Genomic DNA, 23,787 nt, shown 5'->3' on the forward strand with positions numbered 1-23,787 from the left:
CGTGTTGGGGGCCGGGGGGCCGCGGCCGGCCGGGGGGGGGGGGGCCGCCGAGGTCCGCGCCGAGCGCTCGCAGTCTCTTTCCGTAAGCTAAGCAGGGCTGGGGGAGGGTCGGGGCTGGATGGGTGACCGCGCCACCGGCCTGCGGTGCCCCAGGCGAGATCCCGTATGGCCCGGGGTAAAACCAGCCCTGCCAGCCGCGTTGGTTGGGCTAGCGCGGGCTGGAGAAGTGCATCAGCGCCTTCAGCAGGGTCACAATGCGGGCTGAGCAGGACCTGGCCGCAGTCTTTCAGAGCCCCCTGGTCTTGCCAGCGTGGGTGAATGCCGGGGCCTGCCTGCCTTCCCCAGGGGTTCCGAGTCTCCCTGAGTCTGCTCCTTTTTGTCATATCCAGCGGGCGGGTGGGTTTCATCAGGGTTTGTTGGAGCTTGAAAACATGGACGAGGCAGTTTCGAGAGTCGCCGCAAAGCCATGGAGCTCGCTGTGGCGACATCTCTGCTGCTCAGAGAGAAGGGGAAGCGTTTTGCTTCGAGCTGCGGCAGAAATGCTGCACAAAACCTTCGTTTCCATGTTTGTAAATTAGCCAGACATCTAAGCAGAGTGTCTAATTAATATTCAGGGTAGAAATACAAGAACTATCCAGCAGAGCGCTCCAAACAGTTACTATTGCATGTACAACAGTAACACCAACAGACCTCAGTAAAGGATCGGGGCTCCCTGATGCTCTACACACAAGGTGGCTTCAGTCACCATGAAGATAAAGACGGTACTGGGGTGTAATAAGATAACAGCAACAGCTTAAACTGGCTAAAACAGGAAGAAAAGAATGTCATGGGGTTTTAAGTGGGAAGCTGTTTGTAACAGCTTCTTATACTGTAATGTGTATGTAGCTTGCAAGACATTCTTGGGTTTTCAGGTTTGAGAAGTATGGCAAGATTTTAAGAAGCCTTTGTGCCTTCTGCATTACTTGAGAATACCTCCCTTGCTGTCCTCAGAACAAAACACTGGCTAGTTTGTTTTTTAAAAAAGAAAGTGAGAATTGGCATGAGTGGGACTGCATATGTGGGAAACCCAGTTGTCTAAGGCAGTGGTTCTCAACCTTTTTTGTACCAGACCCATTTGTAAGCATCAGTGGCCGTTCCTGACCCAGTGCCCCTCACTCCCGACCTGCTGCCCCCAGGTCCCAGCCCCCCCAGTGTGTAGGGCAGAGGGTAGGTGTATAGGTGATGGAGGGCCCTAAGCAGTGCCAGCCTGCAAGGGGAAAACTACTGTTTCACACTTTTTCTCCTTTAAAGGAAACTCTATTTTTGTTCGTGACCATTTCATATACTCTTGCATCCCTCTTTTGGGTCATGACCCACGGGTTGAGAAATGCTGGTCTAAGGGAGCTCAAATGCCATGTCCTTTTTACCACTTTTCCCATTCTTATGAAAGAGCTTGTTGTTATCTTGGATGCACAGATGTCTAGTGGGAGTCAGCTGCCAAGGGAGGAAGGGCATCTTGATGTTTAATATTCTAAGAATAGTGATCCTCAAGAAATCTGAGGAGTCATCTGCAACCTATTAGAGAGAGAGAGAGATGATCCCAATTAAATATTAGAAGCTACTTGGATATAATTTATCTAAGAAGACTTGCTGTTAAAAAACACTTTGAGAGAAGCTGAAAACCTGCTTGTCACAAGGTTCCTGGGGTGGGTCCCCTTGCCAAAGTTATGTTAGCAGGATGTGTTACTTGATGCGGCTGTTTGGAGGGCATAGAAACTCTTTGTTCATATAAATCTCGTGAGGTTGCTTTATTGACAATAAGTCTCTTTGTGGACTACTTAAACTTCTTTTTAATGGGTTTTTTTTGGCTGTTAAAGTGATGTGACGGGAAAAACAAGACTGCTTTTCCACAGTCTGGTTTTCTTGCTGAGGAGACAAGTTAGCCTTGCAGGTTTTACAGTAAGATAGCTTATGCGTGTCACTTATCCTATGGTAAAAGACTCACTGAAGCTCAGGTGCACTGTCGCAGGCTCCCCAATCACTATCTTGTAGCCTGTTTAGAGTAGGTTGTTCTTCTGTATCAGGCACTGGAGAGTCATGAAGTTGAAGGAACTGCAAGAAGAATATTGAGCCCAGTGTTCAGATCCCAGATAGCTGGCAAGATCCCACAATGCCTGAGTGGGGATATGCTTTCTCGCTATAAATACATTAGGGAGAGAAAAAAACAGGACATCGCTGACACCAGATTTGGTCATAAATGGTTCTAAATAAATATAGTTTGGAAACGAGAAACAGGCTTGTAACTGAAAGGAGCCTGTTCCAGAATCTTGCTTGCAGTAGGACTAGTGGGGCCAAAAACCTTACTGCTTCCGAGATGGAGTTAGGTCAGTTTCTGAAACTGGTTTCTGAAAGTGGTTGCCTGAGACAGCATGGAACTGGTGCAGTGATGCAGGAGATCCCTCCATGCTATGTTTCTGTGCTGTGTAGCATATCACTTGGCTTTTTAACTCTTGCACTGTTCTTAACAAAGCTGCCACCTTTATGATGGGTTTTTGAAAAGTCCGGTTTTCTTTTTCAGATGCATCCAGTGCTGAAGGCTTTTGTATGTGGTTCCATCAGTGGGACCTGCTCCACGCTTCTATTCCAGCCCCTAGACCTGATCAAAACCCGGCTGCAGACCTTGCAGCCATCCATCAATGGGTAAGTGCTTGCCTCTTCCGTCATGATTGTCTCATTTTCTTGTTGGCTAAGCTGTAGAGCTGATGGGTATCAGTCAGAAGTTGCTGCTGCTGAGCAGGTAGATGAGAGGGGCTTTTGTAGAACAGTGTCTGTATGAGGAACAGTATGGTGTGTTGCTTTAATATTTTTGAAAGATGGCAATGAAATCCTATTCCCAAGAGTTCTGTCCTATCTTTTCCATGCCACAGGTAATCCAGTTTTTTATCTGGATGTCTGTTTGTGGCGAAGCACAAGCAGAGTGCTAACCACTTAAGGGCTGTTGCTGGCTCTGAGTGAGCCTGCTTTGCGAGCATCAGGGAAAAGCCTTCCCACCAGGAACCAATTTTAAGGGGGAAGGGGGGTGGCAGAGCACCTTTGGTGCCTGCCACTGGCAGGAGGAGAACAGGCAGTGGACAGGTGCAGGACAGCTCTGATGAGGTGGCCATTTTAAGATCCTGCCTCTCTGGACTGGGAAACAGTTTGCTGCCAGCAGCTGAAGGAGCAACACCACTTGGCTGCCCTGTCATTCATAGAACATCTGGGAGGTATGGGCAGGAGCTATGGGGATGGCAGGAGACTCCTAGTCCTGGGCATGATCTGAAACTGCACCCTGCCAGGGAAGGGGGCCTGGTGGGACTCCCTGTGGTGAGGGAGTCCTCAAGAAATGCCAGGCCAGTTACCTCCCCGGTGAAAGGCTGGTAGGGGTGTATTAACCCCAGCCCTCACCATCCTAGTGGGTTATAACATCAGAGGGGAGTGGGGCCAGGCACGCCAATGGGAAGCACCTGATCCCAGAGTGGGTAGTGGGGCCAGGCACATCCAAGGGTGGCACCGGAGCCCATAGGGGTGTAAGACCCCAGAGAGCAGTAGTGGGGCGAGGCACGCCCATGCAAGGGGCACCTGACCCACTGAGTTGCAAGTCTCTGGAGCCCCAGAAAGGGGTGAAAGAGTGAGGTTGAGGCCCTGGGAGAAAGGGGCAGAGAGATCCAGGTAAGCCTTAGGGTGCCTGGGGCTGCAAGTGGGCCTGAGGCTGAGTGAGGTGGCAGAGAGAGAGAGAGAGCCATGAGTGAAAGGGGCGAGTCAGTAGCCCCAAATTGAGAACCAGTGGGCTGTGTTACTTGGTGAGGGCCAGGGATGGAGTTGGCCCAGTATTTGGCTAATTCCCCAGCCACTGTTCATATGAGGGTCGCGGGAGAGGCCCAAAGGTCTGTGCCAGGGCTGGCTGAGGAGTGCAGAGTCGAGCCTGATGACCCTTCAAGATTGCTCAAGGGACTAGGGCAGGGTGAATGAGGCCCAAAAGGGGGCATGAGCGGAAGAGGCCTGGTGAGAACAGGTGGAGTGCTAGAGGCCCTGTATACGGCAGTGTGTTAAACACTGTATAGGGCAGTACGAGAGAAGCCTAACACTGAGCTGAGTTGGGCCTGGCCTTAAGCTGGACAACTCATGGGAACATCAGCGAGGCATGGGATACAATAGGGGCAGGGAGGAGTCATGGGGTTACCACCTTTGGATATCAGGGCGCTCGAAAGGCTAGGAGTCATGTGTTTACCACCTTTGGATATCAGGGCGCTCGAAAGGCAGCCTCCCGCCTAATTAACATCTTTAATTTACAACAAGGCGTAGCAGACAAGTAAGGTGGGCACCTTGCCCAAAGACAGGTGGGCGGGCCAGACTGGGCCTGGGAGATTGTCCCCTTCCACACTATTATATTATGGAGAATCCTGTACAACTGCTATACTCTTTTCTGGACATAAGGTGTGAGGAGAGTATCAAATTTAGGCAGCTGTGTCCATTTGCCTAATATAATGCCTGCTATTAATCCACTCCAATGATGATGAATGACAGTGTCACCAATAACTTAGTTGCTCCTATGGGGTTATCATGAAGAAATGTCATAATCAGTAGATAAGCAGTAGGAATGACCATGGCCCTGTGAATCTTGGAAGAAGACAGCATTGATTGGACAAAGAGGAATGGCTGAGTAGAGGTGGAGGCTCTGAAGTGCTGTAGTCAATGCACATAGATGTATATTTGGGAAGTCCTGGGTGGATGAAGTAGGGCTAGGGTTGGGCTGTAGAGTGGGTTCCAGGGAGAACATTTTTAGTACAGTCTCTTAATTCTTTTTTTTTTAATTCCAGGTCACATCGTGTGGGGATGGTTGCTTTGCTCTTTCGAGTTGTTCGCACTGAAAGCCTCCTGGGGCTCTGGAAAGGGGCCTCTCCAGTAAGTGACTATTACTCTGTGTGTGTGTGTGTGTGTGTGTGTGTGTGTGTGTGTGTGTGTGTGTGTGTGTGTGTGTGTGTGTGTGTGTGTGTTTTTTTTTTTTTTTACCCACCATCAAGTGGTAATTATGGTTCAGCTTTTGTTAAAGGTCTGGAAGTGCTGCTTTGCTCACTGCTACAAATGTCTAAGTGACTTGGGGGCCAATTGACTGAGCTATTTAAGTGCCTAGAATGGGACTTAGCCATATGAGTCACTTAGGTCTTACAGTGCTCAGTGAATCAGCACCTAAATCTTGCCATAAAAACCTGGAGTATATATTTGTAGTGGTGGTGCACCAGCCGAAACTCATGTCAGTTGTTGAGTGTGCACGTTGTTGGGGATTGCAATGATTTCTGTTCATCTCACTTTTCTGCAGTGTACCAGTTTTTTCCTTTGCCTCATAGCAAATTTTAACACAATGTTACATAGAACATGAGAAGGGGTAAATCGCTACCTCCAATTTTCACTCTTCTGCAGTCCTTTGCAAGATGCATCCCTGGAGTTGGGATTTACTTCAGCACCTTGTATTTGATGAAGCAGAAGTTTTTTATGGACTGCTCCCCAACAGCGCTAGAGTCGGTCTTTCTGGGAGTAAGCTCTCGTACGGTAGCAGGAGTTTGCATGCTGCCCATAACTGTAGTAAAGACACGGTATGAGGTAAGTGTAAGTCTTTGTTTTCCTCTTATACCCTTCTGATAGTTTTTGTGTTGATTCCATGCCCCTTCCTATAACAAAATGGAACTTCTGCTTGGGAGATGTGTGAGTGAGAGAAAGAAGTGGAGATCCTCTGTGCAGCATTTGAGCACCTAAACACAGAAGAAGCAAAGTTAAAATGCTAGCTAGACTGAAAAATTGTACTTACTGCTTTTGTGATGCAAGAACTCTCTCATGAGTGGGTAAAATATTTTGAATACCATCATGGCAAGGGAGGGCAAGTAAACTATCTCGGGCATTAAGTCTTGTTAGTAATAAATAGATAGAGTGTTATTACTGGATATTCGGGATTAGTTCCATTGCACAAGTTTGCTTCATAGTACTGGTTGTGCAGGAGATAAGGGTCAAATTCCACTTTTAGTAGTTTGTTTCCTTCTGGGAACTGTTGTAGAGGCAACATGATTAATTCTCTGAGAGGATTGGGTTTAATCTTTTCATCAGATGAAAATGGATGGAGCAGAAGATATTAATTGTCAACAAAAAGTAACAGTAATGTAACTATTATATAACCCAACAAGTTAAAAGTAGCATAACTATGGAAAAGCATATTGGAAGTTCTGCTGTTAACACTAGTGAGGCTGCAGCTCTGTTTGGCATGGGGTGTCTCTGGACTAGTTCCTGTTCCATCCCACCTGACATTATATATGCTTCAGATTGTGTCTGGAAAATGTGCTAATTACAGTGTATGAAGCTGACCTTAATAAAATGTGGTTGGTTTCTGATGGTTCTGCCTCTGGGTATCTGGTATAACTGCCTACCTGTTGTGGTGTCACCCAGAGGCAGTGATGTAAACGATTGCTCCATTGATTATAGGTATATGCTTTTACATTAAAGCTTTCCCCTTGAGGAGGCACTGTATCTGAAAGGTTAATAATTGGTTTTATGTGCCATCTGCAGAGTGGAAAGTATGGTTATGGGAGTGTGTATGGAGCCCTGAGGAATATCTATCGAACAGAAGGAGCTCGTGGCTTGTACAGTGGGCTGACAGCAACACTCCTGCGGGATGCACCTTTCTCGGGCATCTACTTGATGTTCTACACACAGACCAAAAAAATCACTCCTCAGGGTAAGGCTGAACATGCACATGATAACACAAATCCTCCTTCTCCTTACCCCCTGCTCTTTCAAGATACAGTTCATTTTGCTTTAATTATTCTGTCCTTGTCTCGGGAGGTGAAATTTATCTCTGAAAGGACTTAGCCGGTGCTTTTCTCTGTCACTTCCAGAGAACTATAAGTTTGTCCTGAATGAGGTCACATGAAAGGATGAACTAGCCTTATGTTGGTGTTCAAGGGATTTTAGTCTAGGTTACATATGGATCTCATCATGCTTTGGTGTGATCAGTTGCAACACCAGAGTTTCAGTTTCGGAACTTTTATAAGAGGCAGAAAATCCAGCAGCAATAATTTGCTCAGTGACGTGGTCAGTTGCTCAGTTTCTTATACACTGTATAGTTCTCTCCATTTCTGCAATCTCTACTAAATTATGACTTGCTCGATTTGTTTTGTTTTTTTTCCCCTCGGCAGCCTCTGCCATTCAAAACACTCAGTCTTTATTTCTAGGTCTCTATCTCAAATCCAGTTTCAGTGGAAGTGATTTTTTTTTTCCCCTTTTAATGTACACCAATACTAATTTGAGTCATCTGTTAGTTTCCTAGTTTCCTTTTAAAGGTTCTTATTTCTGTCATTATTTAATAATTCAACAACTGTTCAGTGTGGTGTAGAGATGGTAGGAAAAGTAATGTATTGCAATGTAAGATTGAGCGGTATGTAGAAGAAGTTTTTCTCTTTGTTCCATTTCAGATCAGTTGGATCCAGCCCTCATCCCCTTAGTGAACTTTAGCTGTGGGATCTTCGCAGGAATCCTGGCTTCTTTGGCTACTCAACCTGCTGATGTTATCAAAACTCACATGCAGTTGTCACCTGAAAAATACCGCTGGACAGGCCAAGTCATTGCCTTAATATACAAGGTGAGGCTGCGTTTGTTTTAAAAACATGGCAAAACCTGGATTTTCTCATTTTAAGGAGAAATACCTGGGAAATGGGTTTCCCCTGGCAGGCTGGCAGAGTACCAGGGCCCAGGCAGGGAGCAAGACGGAGCTGTAGATTGCTCTTCTAGGGGGTGGTGGGGGCTGTCTCCCTCACTGTGTGCATTCCTGGGGTGGGGCTTGGGGAACAAATGCCCCCCAGATTTGTGTGTGGCGTGGGGGCAGGCTGCCACGCTGCCATGGTGAAGTGCCCCCTGCCTACCCGGCAGTAATGGGGGTGGCAGCACAGAGGGTACCTTGCCATGGTGGTGTGGGGCTCGCGGTGGTAGCACCTGGCCCCAATCTACCTTGCCCTGCCATGCTGGGTCCTGCCTATTGGGCTGTGGAGACACTGGGGGGGGGGTGTCATTTGCCCCCCGTGCCCCACCCCGAGATTGATCACAGAGGTAGGGAGCCAGCCCCGCTGCCCTGGCCAAGCCTGCAGCAGGCAGCCCATATCTGCCCCCTACCAACCCTCATGGGCTCCATTCTGGCCGTGCTGCCCAGGGAGCAGCTGGGGCTTGGGTGCTGCTGTGTGTGCATGGGGGCTGTGGAGCCAGGTCCCTGGCAGCTGGGGGCCTCCTCTGGCAGGGCTAGAGGGGGCAGGTGGCTGTGGGTGGGAAGTGAGAGGCAATGGCATGGGCCAGGCACCGGCATATTGGGGCTGCTCAGCACCACAAAGCAGTGGGGGAGGAACAGCTGTAGCTGAACCCCCGTCCTGGTGATCGAAGGGTGCAGGGGGAGCTCTGATTTTTTTTTTTTTTTTTCCCCCCATGATGAGCCCAAAATCAAATGCCAATATTTGTAGGTATTTAGAATTTATTTTATTATAGTGATTGAAACACTTGTAGGCTTCCAAATTACTTTAAAATTGTATATATATCAATAAAACATTGTGTTCAACTGATACCTATATAATTATAGTGGCATTTCATCTTAATCATGGAAAAACATGGGTTTTGGGGGGAGGGGAGCGTGCAAATACTCTGATTAAACACTTTTAAACACAGAAAACCATTATCCCTGATTATCAGGTATATAATCTAACCCTGCTATGATACTGCTATAGCTTCTAAAGTGATTACTCTGCTTTACACTATGGGACATAGAGTCTTCAGTTTTCAGTCACTAATTTACATTCAGCCAAGTGTGATACCTGCTCCAAAAGGGTAGACAGCTTTAATCCAGTTCATGTTAGATAGTGTCATCAGGAGCAGACAAGATCTTACTGGTACTGTCTTGGACACTTTCACCCTTGGACTCTTAATAACAGACTATACGTACTTAGATGATTTTACCTTAACTGTGTGAACAAATAACCTTGTATGAACTGATTGTCCTCTGCTTGGGTTGCTGCCATCTCTGGTTTATCAGCACAGGCATTTCAGTGGTTGCCACACTGTGAAGTAGAGGGATTTTTGTGACCCAGTGCCTCAATAAATAAGCTATAAAACAATTCTCTGTCCTTTGAATGCTAAAGTTTAATGAATGTACAGATCTGTTATCCAGGGAACTGGGAGTGTGGCAGTGGAAAAAAAATTACCATATTCCTGTCCCTGGAAAGTCCAGTGGAGTTGCATGTCCATTAGATGTGTCTCTCAATTCCTGCAGTGCAATTCCACAGGCACACGAGATCAAAGTGGGTACAGTGAGGTAATGAGGTGCCTTGGCAAAATTTTTTCTCATGTTGCAAGAGGAACAAATGATCAGAATGAAAAATTTCAGCTCTGGTCCATATCAAATCCTGTCTCCGGACTGTGAGTCTAGTTTTGAATCTGGATTTTTTGTCCTACAGTATATTTGTGCCTGTTAAGAATTTCTCTGTCTACTTCAAGAATATTAATAAGGAGCTTGGAAATGCATAGCATAGAATTCCGTACATAACAGCTGTTAAAGTGTGGCTAGCTGCCTTATAACATGACCTGAAATGGTTGGTGTCTCTTGTCCGTGCCCCTTCTTTTGTTTTGCAGACTTAGGGCTTTCCCTATAGGCTCTCTTGCCCTTATTTCTCCTCCTTTTTCCACTACCATCCCAGTAGTCTCAGCTTTGTGGTGTACTCACCACCCAACTCCTGTGGCTCCTTCATCAGCAGGACGTACTGAAATTGCTCATCCTAGTGATCTTTTTCTTCCTCCTGTCCCTTTGAGTGCTGCATGAGCTTAGAGTTTTGGGGTACTATGGAATGATATAGAACATATTTCAGTGCAGTCCTGGCATGCTCTGTCCAGTAAATAGGAATTAAACAGCACAAGATGAGATGATTATTTTTTCTCTTTTTCTGTCTCCTCAAGGATTATGGATTGGTTGGCTTCTTCCATGGTGGCTTCCCCCGTGCTCTGAGGCGTACTTTGATGGCAGCAATGGCATGGACTTTATATGAACAGATGATGGAAAAAATGGGTCTGAAATCTTGAATGACTCATTGTGCAGGAGTTCAGCCTACCCCCTTCTCTGGCTTATCATGATCAGCTAGCAAGACTGGTGATTTCCCAGCTCCACAGGGGATGAGATTTGCTCAGTCATGGGGGGTGGGGGGGGGGAGTGACGTGATTTCTGATACAGGGGTGTAGGTTGAAAATCTTTCCCATCTGACACAGGTGCAAGTAGAGGAAAGATGGATTTGATCTTTGTATCCTCTGAGTAAATCATTCCAGGAAGACCATACTATTACACTTCCTTGGGAGATGGACAGTTTTGGTGTTCTAGAAGCTAAATGATTACTACACAGGTTCAAAGAAACTCCTTCAGAATGGTCATGTGTGCATTGGGAAGTCTCTACACGGAAGAGAACTGAAGTTGACGACCTGTACTGCAGAACCCAATGCCTTTCTTGCCAAGGGGTGTGCCCAAGACACTATGACATGCTTTGTCTCATCTAATCCTAAATCTCTCTTGCTGTTCTCTTTCCATGTGTAAAGAGAAGGTATAGTAGAGGATGTTAGGAGGTCACAGCCTTTTCAGAGTTTGCTTAATGTGATTGTTGGTGTTTTGTCTTTGAGTCGGAGAGAGAGAAGGGGAAAGGACTGTGACTGGAAGGAAGACTGAGAAATGCCGTCTTATTAGCTTGCATGCTAGCAGTGAAAGTGGGTCATGTAGTCATTGATATCTTTCCTGCTTTTATTTAAAGAGGACTTAATGACAGGCTTTAGACATTAACTTCTTTCAAAAATAACTTATTTTGCATCTGCAGTAATATTTGCACAGACCTTAAGAAGAAAAGAAGCACTTTAGGATGATACTAGAGAGAGGGAATTTGTTGCTGCAAAAAGCTGCACTAATTCATGTGAAATGTTCTCTGTCTAGCTAAATGACTGTAATGTGGGGCTGATGCCCACTGTCTGCAGCAAATCTGTAGATGTTGAAAGAAAATGCTGTTTCATTTATAATCTTTCTTTAAAGACTTGGGGCTTTTGGGCCCATGTAGGGAACTCCCTGTGTCCCCTTGTACTCTGAAGAGATCCCAGAAAACTTCAAATCAGCTTGGTAAATCGTAGATGTTTTTCCTGGCAAGCATTTCATTTTAGGGCAGTTAAACTAAAAACAGCAAATGGAATACCCAAATATGTTGACATAATAGGTCTACCAGCCTTAAACAAATGTCTGTGTATTAGCCATCATTTTTAAAATTAAAATACAGATTCCAATAGCCAATGTACACCATCATGCACTCCAGGAGTACATAGATTCCAGAGAAATTCTTCATTAGATGATCATAAAGCTAGCAGAATTAACATTTGGGCCCAACAGTGTCCTTGGTTTTTGTTTCAACTTTTAAACCAAGGTGAAGAATAGATGTGTAGGGTCCTGAGTATCCCACTGATTACTGTGGGAGTTCAGCATACTCAGTACTTCAGGACTGGGATTTTGGTGAGCTAATATAAGATTTGAATGTACAAGTAAGAACTGAATAGGGTATAGCCATTAACCAAAATAAGTTTTGTGTGGGGTGAAGTGTGTTTGCAAGTGATGGGTGATAAGAACACAAGATATCAACTGTGCAGCTTAGTTTAATCCCACCTGTCCTGACCCTTCCCTGATGGAGGAAAGATGCTGACTGGCCATGGATTAAGAACTATTCTTACCTAGTTCTCTCTCAGGCTTTGCCGTTGCAGAGCAGTGCAAAGGCTTGGGCACTTGAGATCATGTTAAATAATGGGAGTTGAGTAGCATGCTTGTGCAGTGCTGTTAGCAGATAGTTTGAAAAGCCCATCTCAGTTACCCACTCGGTGGTGAAGAGGAACAGCCAGTAGGCAGTATGCGCACCTAATGTCAGGAGAACATGTTGGGGATGAGGCTTGTGTGCGAGTGTATATGGTGTGTTTACATGACTGCAAAGCTTTCAGTTCCTAGGTCATTAAGGAACTAGCTTTTCAGGCTGCAGCATTACAGATGTTCTTGCATATTAGAAAATAAAACCTTTTAAAATGATGAACTCATTTACTTATCTTCCCCATTTTAAATTCAGAATTCCATGATGCTATCATCACAGGGACCTAAAATGTTGGAATATTAAATAGTTTAAGTTCTATTGTTTAAAAAAAAAAGGAAGAGCTAACTCATATATTTTGTTTGACACATAAATGTCTTTAAGTTCACCAGTTTGTACATAGATTCTGTTTATTAGCTTTGCATCTTAAGCAGAGCGGTTAGTCTTTTCATTTAAGAATGCTTTCCTCTTTCTGTGGTGACTGAGGATCAGCTGCCTTATGGAGTCAAGATATTACTAAATATTTTGATTTTTTTTTTTTTTTTTTTTTTGCTGCTGCAATAGTGTGAAAACGTGTGCCTTGGACTTCATTAATACACATCTTGTAAGAGCTTAAGAATTACAGATTCTAAACTGCTCTGCATATCGTCAAAGCCTTGGTGCCCTCATTCCCAATAAAGAACCATGCAAGGGCTTTTCATCTTTTATTTTCTTTCTCAAGCCTGTTACATGTAGGAAAAGACCAAAGTTTTGGCTTAGGAGGGGATCTTGTTCCATCCTAGAACAAACTAGATAAGATTATTCCTGAGCCATCATTTTTACAAAAATAACTTGCTCCTCTTCAGTTTTATTTATTCTGTCTCTGAAGAAATTTCTATAGTAAACACCTTCATGAGAACTGTGTGAACATGTTTATTTTAAAGATTTCAGCTCCATAATTGGAAGTGGTGAGGTTTTGGCAGGGAAACCTTGGCAAAGTACTGCAGGCTTGAAACCTGTAGGCAGCTCTTGTAGCTGTACACTCTCATTAGCAGCTGCTAGTAAAATATGCAACCCAGGAAACAAGCCATGGGAAAGCCAAAACACAAAACCCATTGCTTACATCTTATGTGAGAATTTCCATGAAACCAAATAATCTAACTACATCTATAGTATTGAACTACCGGGGAGACCTTGCAGCAAAATGGGAAGGTGATCTGTTAACAGAATGTCTCGAAACTGTTAGAGTTTAGACCCAAGACCTTCATGCTTTCTCCTTTCTGTTTCCGATTACAATTCCCAGTGTGAGAGAGTACTTCCATGAATTTTATGACTTCTTTACTATGCCCCCATAACTACGATAGCAGGGCAGAGTGGCTGTCTCAAAATATGATCTCGCGAAGAGAGGTAATGGGTTGGAAAGCTGAGCCTTTGGAGAAACTCCATTTTCAACCTTTACCAGACGTTTTTTCGTGCACTGTTTAAACTGAACTGGAGCTGAGGCCCATCATCTGGATTTCAAGTGCAGTGGATGTTAATGTGCCTGTATACAAATATACTATGTAAGAAGTATGTATTATGCACTGTTATTTACAGTTGTGATTGCCAACATGGATTGTGTCATTTCTTCTTTGATTTTTGTGTAAAGGAAGGAGGTGAATATTTTGACCTGTCATTTTAATGTTTTCTGTCTTTCTTGACACCAAATTAACAGGTGGGAGATGAACTTCCTAAAAGGTAGTGCCAGTAAAGTCAAGACGGAACTACTGTTGTGTGTGTTCTTGGTCACTAACAGAAAGCAACAGGCAAAGGCTATTTTATATTCAGAGCAGATATTTCTATAGAATACTTAAAATGTATATTGGGTTGGTACTGCATGGAGCTCTCAGCTTGGTTAACAAAATGCAGAGCAGTAAAGTAGAGGCCTCCATAGATTTCATAGACAATAGGGCTGGAAGGGACCTGGGAAGATCATTGAGTCCAGCCTCCTGCCCGAAGGGCAAGAAGTCAGCAGGGGTCATAGGATCCCAGCAAGATAAGCATCCAATTTACTCTTGAAGGCGTTCAATGTAGGTGCTTGAACCACCTCCGATGGCAGGCTGTTCCAGACCTTGGGGGCTCGGACAGTAAAGAAAGTCTTCCTTGTGTCCAGCCTGAAATGGTTTTGCAGTAGTTTATAACTGTTCAACCTCATCATCCCCTGGGGTGCTCTGGTGAACAAATGTTCCCCCAGATACTGGTGGTCACCCCTGATAAACTTATAGGTGGCCATCAGATCACCCCTGAGCCTGCGCTTTTCCAGGCTAAAGAGCCCCATAGCTCTCAGCCTGTCGTCATAAGGTCTGTTTTCCTGGCCTCTGATCATGCGCGTGGCTCCTCTCTGGACTCTCTCAAGTTTCTCCACATCCTTTTTGAATTGTGGGGCCCAAAACTGGATGCAGTACTCCAGCTGCAGCCTCACCAAGGCTGAGTACAAGGGGAGAATGACATCCTGGGATTTGCTTGAGAAGCATCTATGGATGCAAGTCAGCGTTTTGGTTGCTTTACTAGCTGCAGCATCGCATTGCAGACTCGTGTTCATCTTGTGGTCAGTGATGACCCCCAAGTCTCTTTCTTCTGTAGTACTAGCCAGCATAGCATTGCCGAGTCTATAAGGGTGCTGCAGATTTTTCCTCCCAAGGTGGAGAACCTTGTATTTTTCAGTGTTGAACACCATCAGGTTCTCATCCGCCCATTTGCTGAGCTTGTCCAGGTCAGCCTGGATCGTCTTCCTGTCTTCAGGTGTGGATGCTTTGCCCCAAAGTTTGGTGTCATTGGCGAACTTGGCCAGTCCGCTTCTGACTCCAATGTCTACATCGTTAATGATGTTGAACAATATGGATCCAAGGACAGATCCTTGGGGGACCCCACTGGTCACAGGGTACTATGATGATTGACTTCCATCAATTCCCACCCTCTGGGTCCGACCACGGAGCCAATTTTTCAGCCAGTGGATCGTGGAGGACCCAAGGCGACAATTGGCCAGTTTCTCCAAGAGGCGATCATGGGACACCAGATCGAAGGCTTTTTTGAAGTCAAGATATATGACATCAATCTCTTCTCCCTTGTCCAGGTGATAGGTCACCTGGTCGTAGAAGGAAATGAGATTGGTCAAGCAAGACCTACCCGCAACAAACCCGTGCTGGCTATCCCTTAAGATGTTGACATCGGCCAGTCCATTAAGGATGGCCTCTTTAATAAACTTTTCTAAGATCTTCCCCGGGATAGAAGTCAGGCTGATGGGCCTATAGTTAGCCGGATCCACTTTCCTCCCTTTCTTGAAGATAGGCACCACATTGGCCTTCTTCCAGTCTTCGGGCACTACACCAGAGCGCCAAGAGTTTTCAAAGGGCATCCCATGGGACTGATGAAAGACCGACACAAAGTACCCATTTAATAGGTTGGATTTTTCCTGGGCGTCAGTTGTCCTATCTGGTTCAGAAGGGGTCCAGTGTTACCCTTGCTTTTCCTCCGGCTCCCCACATATCTGAAAAAGGACTTTTTTATTGCCCTTGATGCTCAAAGCTAGTTGGAGTTCATTTGCAGCCTTGGCTTTCCTGGTTTGCTCCCTGCAGGACCGGACCAGTGCAGAATATTCCTCCTTGGAGGTGAATCCCATCCTCCATCCTTTGTAGGCCTTTCTTTTTAGACTTGGGAGGTTTGCTAGATCCCTGGAGAGCCAGGGGGGCTGCTGTGCCCTCTTGCTGCCTTTCTTCCAAGATGGAATAGAATTAGCTTGTGCATTGAGGATCGCTCCCTTGAGGAGCAACCACTCTTCCTGGACTCCCCTCCCCCTGGGGTTGTGGTCCCTTAGGGCCTCACTGACAAGCCTCCTTAGCTTGTCAAAGTCAGCTTTCCTGAAGTCAAGGACTTCAGTGTTGCTGACTGCCTTGCCGGCTTTACAGCAGATGGTGAAGGTGATCAGCTTGTGGTTGCTCTCACTGAGCTTCCCATCGATCATTAGGTCGCCGATTAGGTCATCCCCAGTAGCCAGTACCAGGTTGAGCAGTGCTTGAAGAGGCCTCTCAAGTTAGTACCTTAAGATGCATACCATTTTAGCCCAAACTATCCATAGCAATGCTATAATCCAGTTAGATTTCCAAAGTTAACTAGCATTAGGCTTGGTTAGACCTTGGCAAAGAGAAGTCCAAAGATCCCTGGGTGCTGCCTGAGCTGGTGGCTGAGTGTCAACTTGAGTTAATATTGAACAAATTTGTTCCATGTTAGGGACCACAGAGCTAGAGCTAATGAGGTTTTTGGATATACAACACATCTATACTAGAAACTTAACACCCACAGCTACAGGACCCTCAAGCTGGCAGGCTGCTGAATGACTACTCCTTAGTTTGTGCTACCTGTTTGGCTGTGGCTACATGGATACCCTGTATGGGGGAGGCTAATTGGCTTTGTTACCCAGAAGCCTGCTTGGAGCAGCTTGGTATGCTTGACAGCACCACATCCATGAATAATAAATTTACCATAGAAGCAGCTGAAGAAAGCCTTGTGCAGGTGGCCAGTTTCCTGTTTTTGCTTAAGCAAGTGGCATATGACTTGCAGAAGCTACACAAGTTTGTAGGGAGCAAGAAATTAGAATGCTTCAAGGGAAAAAACACTGCACTTTCTTTGGAGAGGGTGGTACATTGGAATTAGAGTGGGACCCACTGAGGGTGAAACCCAAATGGGTGAAACCATTTTGTTTCCAAGTCAGACCACACTACAGATATTTTGTGGTGGTTTTTTAAGTGGAATCAGCTGGAATAATCTGCTGATTTTTGAAAGCTGTAGAGGAGAAAGTGCAACTATGATCGTGAGCCTGTGAATTTTTAATGTACTGATTACAAGAGAGAACACAAGGCTAGATGACTAAAGTGTTTAAGATTCTTAGGTACAGAGAAGCTCTATAGACTCCAGGCTTCTGCCACTATTTTTTCCTGGGGAACTAAGGTCTGCAGCTTTCTATTTTATCTGGCTGAGTTCCCACATGTTCCAGGTAAAGCTCCAGGGACCCTACACAAAGGCTTGCTGTGAGCTAGACTTGCCCCCTGGTTGCCGGGTGATTTTTGCAACATCATCAATCAGTCAGAAGGATCTGAGGCGGTAGGGATCAAAGTCTAGGCTCCTTATCTATCTTTTCCCCAGGTAACCTGCCTCCAGCTGACCACTTGCATTCCTTCACACATTTCCCTCCCTTCCCCACACTCTCCTCCTATCTCTACCCATTGTCTTCCTGACTTCCATTCATTTGCATTTTCACAAACATGCTTGTTGTATATTTGCTTCTTTTCGACCTCGGAGAACACATAACAGAAGCAGAGTCTCCTTATGCCTGACGAAGGGTGTTTGTGCCGAAAGCTTGCAAAGAACTTTTCCCCCAATGTTTTAGTTGGTCTAATAAAAGATATCACATCTACCCAAAGAAACTTGCCCGCCTAGGCTTGTTATACATACATACACACAGCTGCTGCTGCTGCTGCTGCTAGATAAAGCTTAAGTCTTGAGCAGAATAGAAAGTGGTAGGTGTTCTGAAGTGCAGTCACCTTAGCACTATTGAAGGATCGTCTTTAATAGGCCACACACATTTAAAGCCACCATGAGAAAAGGAAGGTGTTAGAGAAGGAAAAAGTTTAAGGGGCAGAGTATAAGAGGAACCCACCATATTCACTGTGAAGCATAAACCACAGAAGGCTCATAACAAATAGGACCCTAAAGCATGTTTGACACTATGAGAATCACAGGATAGATTCTTGCCTGGAAAAATGATGGGCAAGGAAAAGGAGATATGAAACTTCCCAAATGCTGTCACAAATGTCTCTCCTGTCCTCTGCCAATGTGAAGCTAGGTTCCAAAAATACTTAAATAACATCAGAAACTGCATCATCGTTAACCACAAAAATTATCAAAGGATTTGTAAATTACAACAGAATAACCTCTGATTAAACACACAAAGATACACTCCTGCCAACACATACTACTGCCACTGGTAGTAGCTGCTGCATAGAGTTGCATGGCCATTTGACTCTATTCTGTTTCCCTAGTGGGTGAAATAAAATAACTAACCTGTTAGCCGAGTCCTGTAGAGCAGGGGTTCCCAAACTTTGGTATGCATACCCTTGGGGGTACACAAGACAGCTTTTTGGGTACACGGGAGAAATTGTGTAACAACAGGTTAATTTTCATTATCATAATACATGTAACTGGCATTTAAGGGGTTAAAGTGTAAAAGGTATGCTGCTAGGGGTACATGGGCAGCTAGTAAATCTGGAAGGACCGGTGGGCAATAAGAAAAAGTTTGGGAATCTCTGCTGTAAACTGCAATGTGAAAACAGCCTATCATACTAGACACACAAGTATATACATAGTAGCATCTCACGCACAATAAAGCAGCTGCTGTAACTCAGCTAGCAAAGGGAAGATCTGCTGTAACTGAGGAGTTCTAAGGAGAGCTCTGCTTTCTCTTTGATCTGTAAATTCTTTGAAGGCCTGTTCTGTTCTGGGTTCACTCAGTGCCTAGCTCACCCTGGGGGCCTTGGTTAGGGAGCTAAAGTGCCAGTGCAATACAAATAAATATGAACTAATTGAAGGCTTGCCTCTAACTTTGCACTTCGTCCCTCGCTCCCAAATTTTTCTTTCACTTTCTTTCCATCTTCAGCAATTTCATGCTATGTTGTGACTGCACAAGCTAAGTAGAAATTGGCCCAGTTAGTAGATGAGTAGGAGACTTCCTATTGGATACTTTCCCTCCTGCTTCCGCACTTGGAAACAACTGTGGTGGTTGGTTACAGAACAAGGATAATCATAGTGTTAATGAAACACAGTAATGATAATGCTAAGGAAACCAATGGCTGATTAAGATTTATTGGGGTCCTGGGCAAACAGAAAATTGATGGCTCCCTACCAGGTGAAGGCAGGTTTCCTCTGTGCCTGCCATGGGGCTGTGGCTGGTCCCGCCCAGATTCCTCAGCAGGGCTGGGGCAAGCCAGGGGATGCAAGCACCACTGAGGTGAAGACAGCCCCAGCCCCAGCCCGATTTAGTCCCTCCGCCTGGTAGATGTCATGCAGCTGGGGCTGCAGTCCCCCAGTGCCATGAGACAGGACAGGATGGGCTGGTGCCAGAGCTGGACAGGGTGGGGGGGATATGGGCTCCACGCCACTTCCGGTTGCCCGCTTGCCCCTCTGCCAAGCCCAGCGGGACTGGGCTGTCCTGTCCCGTCCTGCCAGTAGACCCCCGCAGATGGTGGAGAGCGGGAGTGGGGCTGCCCATAAAGCTTCCTGGCAACAGATGGCCCTGGGAAGCCACCATTGCCCATACACAGCTCTGTGCCCACCCCTAGCCCTGGCCCAGGCCCAGCCAGAGGTGAGGAGGCATGCACTGCCTGTCCCAGATGCCTGTGGCCAGGATGCCTGCCTGGGCTGTGCTGCCCCTGTCGCCCCAGGGGGCCCCTGATTGGGAGGCATCCCTGGGCCCAGGCTCCGTGGCATGTGTGTTAATCTGCCCCTGGAGGAAACACAGAAATACCCTACCTTTAATATGGTGAGTGAGAGTGTTTGATTATGCCTTCTACTTTGTAGCTCTTCTGTTTGTTTCTTCTCCCTGGCTGTAACATCTGACATGAGTACTGAATCTCCCTAAGCAGCGGGAAGTCACCACCTCTAATTTATACAGGTCATTTACTTGGCAGTTTGAGGGAAATACTCCCTGCAACTACCAAGGCGAGCAAAAACAAATATAACCACAATGATATTATATCAAATAAATATTCTTCCAAAGAAAGGGGGCAGGGGTTGCCTAGCTGTTCAAAGACCCCCATGAATCTCCAAAGAGGACTTGGATTTCATAGCAACTAGTGCAAAAAATCTCTGCTTGAGGAGTGAGGAATGTAATTCCAGCAAGTCTGTGGCCTGACTGAAATAGTATACAGAATGCAATTTGAGAACTGTAGTTCTAAAGAAAGTGTAAAATGTTTCAGGTAGTATGTACAATTCAGTGTTAGTCACTTCTGTAATTCAGCACTGAACTGAGGTCCCAGCCACTGGTACCAAATTTTTGATAAAATATACAAGTGAAATGGTGACAACTTGGATTTATACACCTGTAGAATCCCAAGGCTTTCTTCTGGGATTAAATGCAACATCTGCTTATACTTCGGAAGTTCACCATCCTGTTTCAAATCATTCTGAAGTAGGTGGGCTATGTGTGAAAGGTTTTTTTCAAGGACATGGCCTTGTGATTATTACAGTGCTTGGGACAAGATGGTCAGGTCTTGCTTGCCACCTACTGGCAGAAGGACAGCAATGCAGCTTGGAAGGAGAACATGGAAAATAACTGGGTTTGACACATGGTTTGACAAATTTGACACATGGTTTGATGTGAGTCAAAACCCAGGGTGATCAGGACCGCATCAAATGTGATATCTTTTTACAACAGTCATGCTCAACTCCCGGGGGCACAGGCCAGATCTGCCCTGTGTAGCCATGTCATCTGGCCTGTGGGGTTCCCTCTGGGTTCAGAAATCTGGTGCTATGGGAGCAGTAGCAGCATTAATTGCTGCTTTCCTGCTGCCAAATTTCCAGACCCATGAGAAGCCCTGTGGGCTGGATAATGCGGCCCTGTGTGCTATGTGGGGCTGGTGTGCATTGGGATCTGGCAAGTGACTGAGGTTAGCATGTGGGGGCAGGCTGGTTCATGGCCAGAAGCAGCGCATGGAGCTGCACCATGCATTGACCCCATATGCCTACTCTGTGTGGGTTCTGGCTTGTGGACTGATGACCCCCGTGATGGTCATCTGGTCTACAGGACCAGAAGGTCAGATACTACTGGTTTTCAGCTATAAAAGCTGCTTTGTCTCTTTTTGGCAGAATAAACTGAAACCATCCTGGCTGAATTCTGAATTTTGCTTAAATTGCTGAATTCAGAAATTTGGCAAACAATTTCATCTTGTTTGCCTAAATTCCTTTGCAATTCCAGTTGTTTCTGATTGGTCTTTCTCTTACTCTAACTACACAAGTACTTAAACAAGAGACTTCTGCACATCCATGAATGTGACACTTTACTATGGATTTGATTAATCTACTTTGGGTAGCTTGCCAAATCCCAGTTAAAAAATGTTAATTTTCAGCCTACAAATGTGATGTCAAAACCCAGCATCATCTTGTCCTTCCTCTATCCCAGGAGTCTGGAAAATGAGGCTTGGTCTCTAAACGGAGAGTCCATGTTGTTTTATTTGGGTTGTGCCTAGCAGACATCAAAACAAAGTGGACACAAATGCATTGCTGTTCCTGTAAATCACTATACTATGTGGTAGATAATGCAACAATAAATACTACAGAGTGCAGTAATAACATAGAAAAAAGAGGCTACTGAAAAAAAAGAAAATCATCCTAGTGGCCTCACCTGTTGTTTGAGCTGCACTTCAAATTTTTACCTTTAAATACTGCAGCGAGCCTTGTTGGCCTGCCTCTCAGCACCAGATGCCCCTGGAGTCTGACCTGCTTTGTGCAACCTTTGGCCCCACTTCACACCCAGTCTCTTGCTCACCATGCCTTTGATATTCCTGGTGGTTTACTGAGGGGGTCGTCCCTGAAAGCCAGGAGTAGTCTCTCTGGAACTCCTCACTTCTGGCTCTGTACTTGAGCTACTCAGCCCACATGTAGTCCTGAGGATCTCTGTGCTTCCCCTTGGAGGCAGCCGTCACTCATGCCTCCAAACACTTGTTTAGGCAGCTGTCCTGGCCTTGGCCTACTTTTCTCTGGCCAAGCCAGAGTCATGGTCCAGTGTCTTGGACTTCAGCTCCATGGCCTTGGTTCTCCTAATCCATCTCTCTGGGATTCTAGACAAGCCTAGGCCTTCTCAATACTAACCTGGCCCCCTCCTCCTGACCCTTGGCAGGGCTTGACACCCAGACTACACCAGCAACTCAGTGCTATGGCCTCCAATCTACCCCTATACCCAGAGTCTAGTCTTTCAGGCAAACGTGAATAAAAAACAGCAACCTAACCAGTCCTAACTTGAATATAAATGTCACTGGGTCTCTTGTCCTTGAGCCCTGGTAGGCAGGCTGGTTTCCACCCTGCCAACTACCTCTCCTAAGCTGGTCTGACTCCAAGCTGCAGACAGCTTCACTGCGAGCTCCCACCCCTGCAGCAGCCAAGGCCACACTACCCCTTCATGCCCAGAGGCTGGGCTCATATACCCCAAGCCCAGCCCCTTTCCAGGCATATGCCCCAGTTCACTTCTCCTAGGGTGCAGGTGGTGCTCAGTGTTGCCAGGTGTACAATTCTAATATTATAAAAGCCTAAGTCTGTCTGTCTGCCTGGAATGCTTTATTTGAGCTCAGATTGGCTGACAAACAGCCAGAGTGTGAAGAAGCGTTCTGAAAGAAGAAAGCCTGCCGCCATGATGGTGTGGACAAAAGGGAAGGAGTTGCGGGGTGGGGGGGGGGCGAGAGGAGAGCAGCGCAGCTGGCCATGCCCGCCCGCTCCCTGGATGCAGCAGCAGCAGAGCGGACAGAAGGGCAGGGGCAAGGCCAGCAGGGCTGCTCCCTGCAGGTAATGCGGAAGGGAGTGGGCCCAGGCCCAACACGGTGGGGGGGTGAGCCCAAGTGCGGGAAAAGCCGAACTTCTGCGGTGGGGGGGGAAGGGGAACAGCGGACTAGGCCCGATGTGGCAGTGGCTGGGGGGGGGCTCCCCTGCTCGAGCCTGGGCCCACTCCCCACCCTCACCCCCGTCCTCTGACTCAGCCCCGAGATGCTCTTCCCATCTCCGCGTGGACCTGATGCGGGAGGGGGAGCGGGTGTGCCATGGCTTCAGCAGTGACAGTGGGACCAGGGGAGGACTGGGCCCAGGCCTGATGTTGGGGAGGAGCAAGCTTGAGCTGGAGGAAAAGCTGGCCTGCCGCAGCAGTGGGGCAGAGACAGCGGGCGAGGGCTGGCCTGGCCTGGCCCAGCCCAATGCGACAGCTGCGGGGAGAGGGAAGGAGTGGGCCTCCTCCCCCACCTCCGCATCGGCTCTGAGCCCACTCCTCCCATCCCCCTGCCGCCGCTGGGTTGGCCCGGGCCCGCTGCTTCCCCCACCCTCCCGCTGCAGCGGCTCAGCTTCTCTCCACCCTTGGACCCGGTTCTCTCCTGCATTGGTCCCAGACCTGCTCCTCCCTTCCCCCTGCTGCTGCGGAGGGGAGTGGGGGAACGGGCCTGGACCGCAAGCAGCACGAGGGAAGGGGGAGCAGGCCCAGATGCGGGGGGAGGGGGCTTCATCCCCGCCCACTCCTCCTGCCATTCATTCTTGATGGGCAATTGGCTAGTAATTATTTTATTTGTATAGTAAGTTCAACCCTTGTACAATGTACAATCAATAATAGTAAAAATGTTTAAAATGTACAACATTTTTTGAGCAGTTAATGATGGAGCATGTGCAAAACCCAAGTCACTCGCAGAGAGTTTACATATTTTTTAATAATGTATTTTGTGTTCCGGATCTTTGAGAACTCCTGGCGCTCTGGTGTAGTACCGAAAGACTGGAAGAAGGACAGTGTGGTGCCTATCTTCAAGAAAGGGAGGAAAGTGGATCCGGCTAACTATAGGCCCATCAGCCTGACTTCTATCCTGGGGAAGATCTTAGAAAAGTTTATTAAAGAGGCCATCCTTAATGGACTGGCCGACGCCAGCATCCTGAGGGATAGCCAGCACGGGTTTGTAGCAGGTCTTGCTTGACCAATCCCATTTTCTTTCACAACCAGGTGACCTATCACCTGGACAAGGGAGAAGAGATTGATGTTGACTTCAAAAAAGCCTTCAATCTGGTATCCCATGATCACCTCTTGGCGAAACTGGCCAATTGTGGCCTTGGGTCCACCACGATCCACTGGCTG

At 46.6% G+C, this 23,787-nt stretch overlaps 1 protein-coding gene across 3 annotated transcripts in view; it reads left to right on the top strand.

Moving 5' to 3' along the window:
* The window catches only part of SLC25A38 (solute carrier family 25 member 38), a 12,977-nt gene extending 850 nt beyond the window's left edge, over positions 1-12,127 (top strand). Inside the window, exons 1-7 of one of the 3 annotated variants that reach the window (XM_025194359.1) lie at positions 17-761; positions 2,558-2,679; positions 4,836-4,920; positions 5,437-5,616; positions 6,571-6,739; positions 7,476-7,642; positions 9,991-12,127. In XM_025194359.1, the coding sequence (XP_025050144.1) occupies positions 747-761; positions 2,558-2,679; positions 4,836-4,920; positions 5,437-5,616; positions 6,571-6,739; positions 7,476-7,642; positions 9,991-10,113 (861 nt within the window). In that variant the 5' untranslated portion in view covers positions 17-746 and the 3' untranslated portion in view covers positions 10,114-12,127. Of the gene's footprint in view, positions 1-16; positions 762-2,557; positions 2,680-4,835; positions 4,921-5,436; positions 5,617-6,570; positions 6,740-7,475; positions 7,643-9,990 lie in introns of those variants that run through there. The other 2 variants (XM_014526894.2, XM_025194360.1) reach the window with 2 other exon arrangements.
* The last annotated feature ends 11,660 nt before the right edge of the window (positions 12,128-23,787 follow it).

This window comes from Alligator sinensis, unplaced genomic scaffold, assembly GCF_000455745.1.
Source record: "Alligator sinensis unplaced genomic scaffold, ASM45574v1 scaffold1118_2, whole genome shotgun sequence".
NCBI classification, from domain to species: Eukaryota; Metazoa; Chordata; order Crocodylia; family Alligatoridae; genus Alligator; species Alligator sinensis.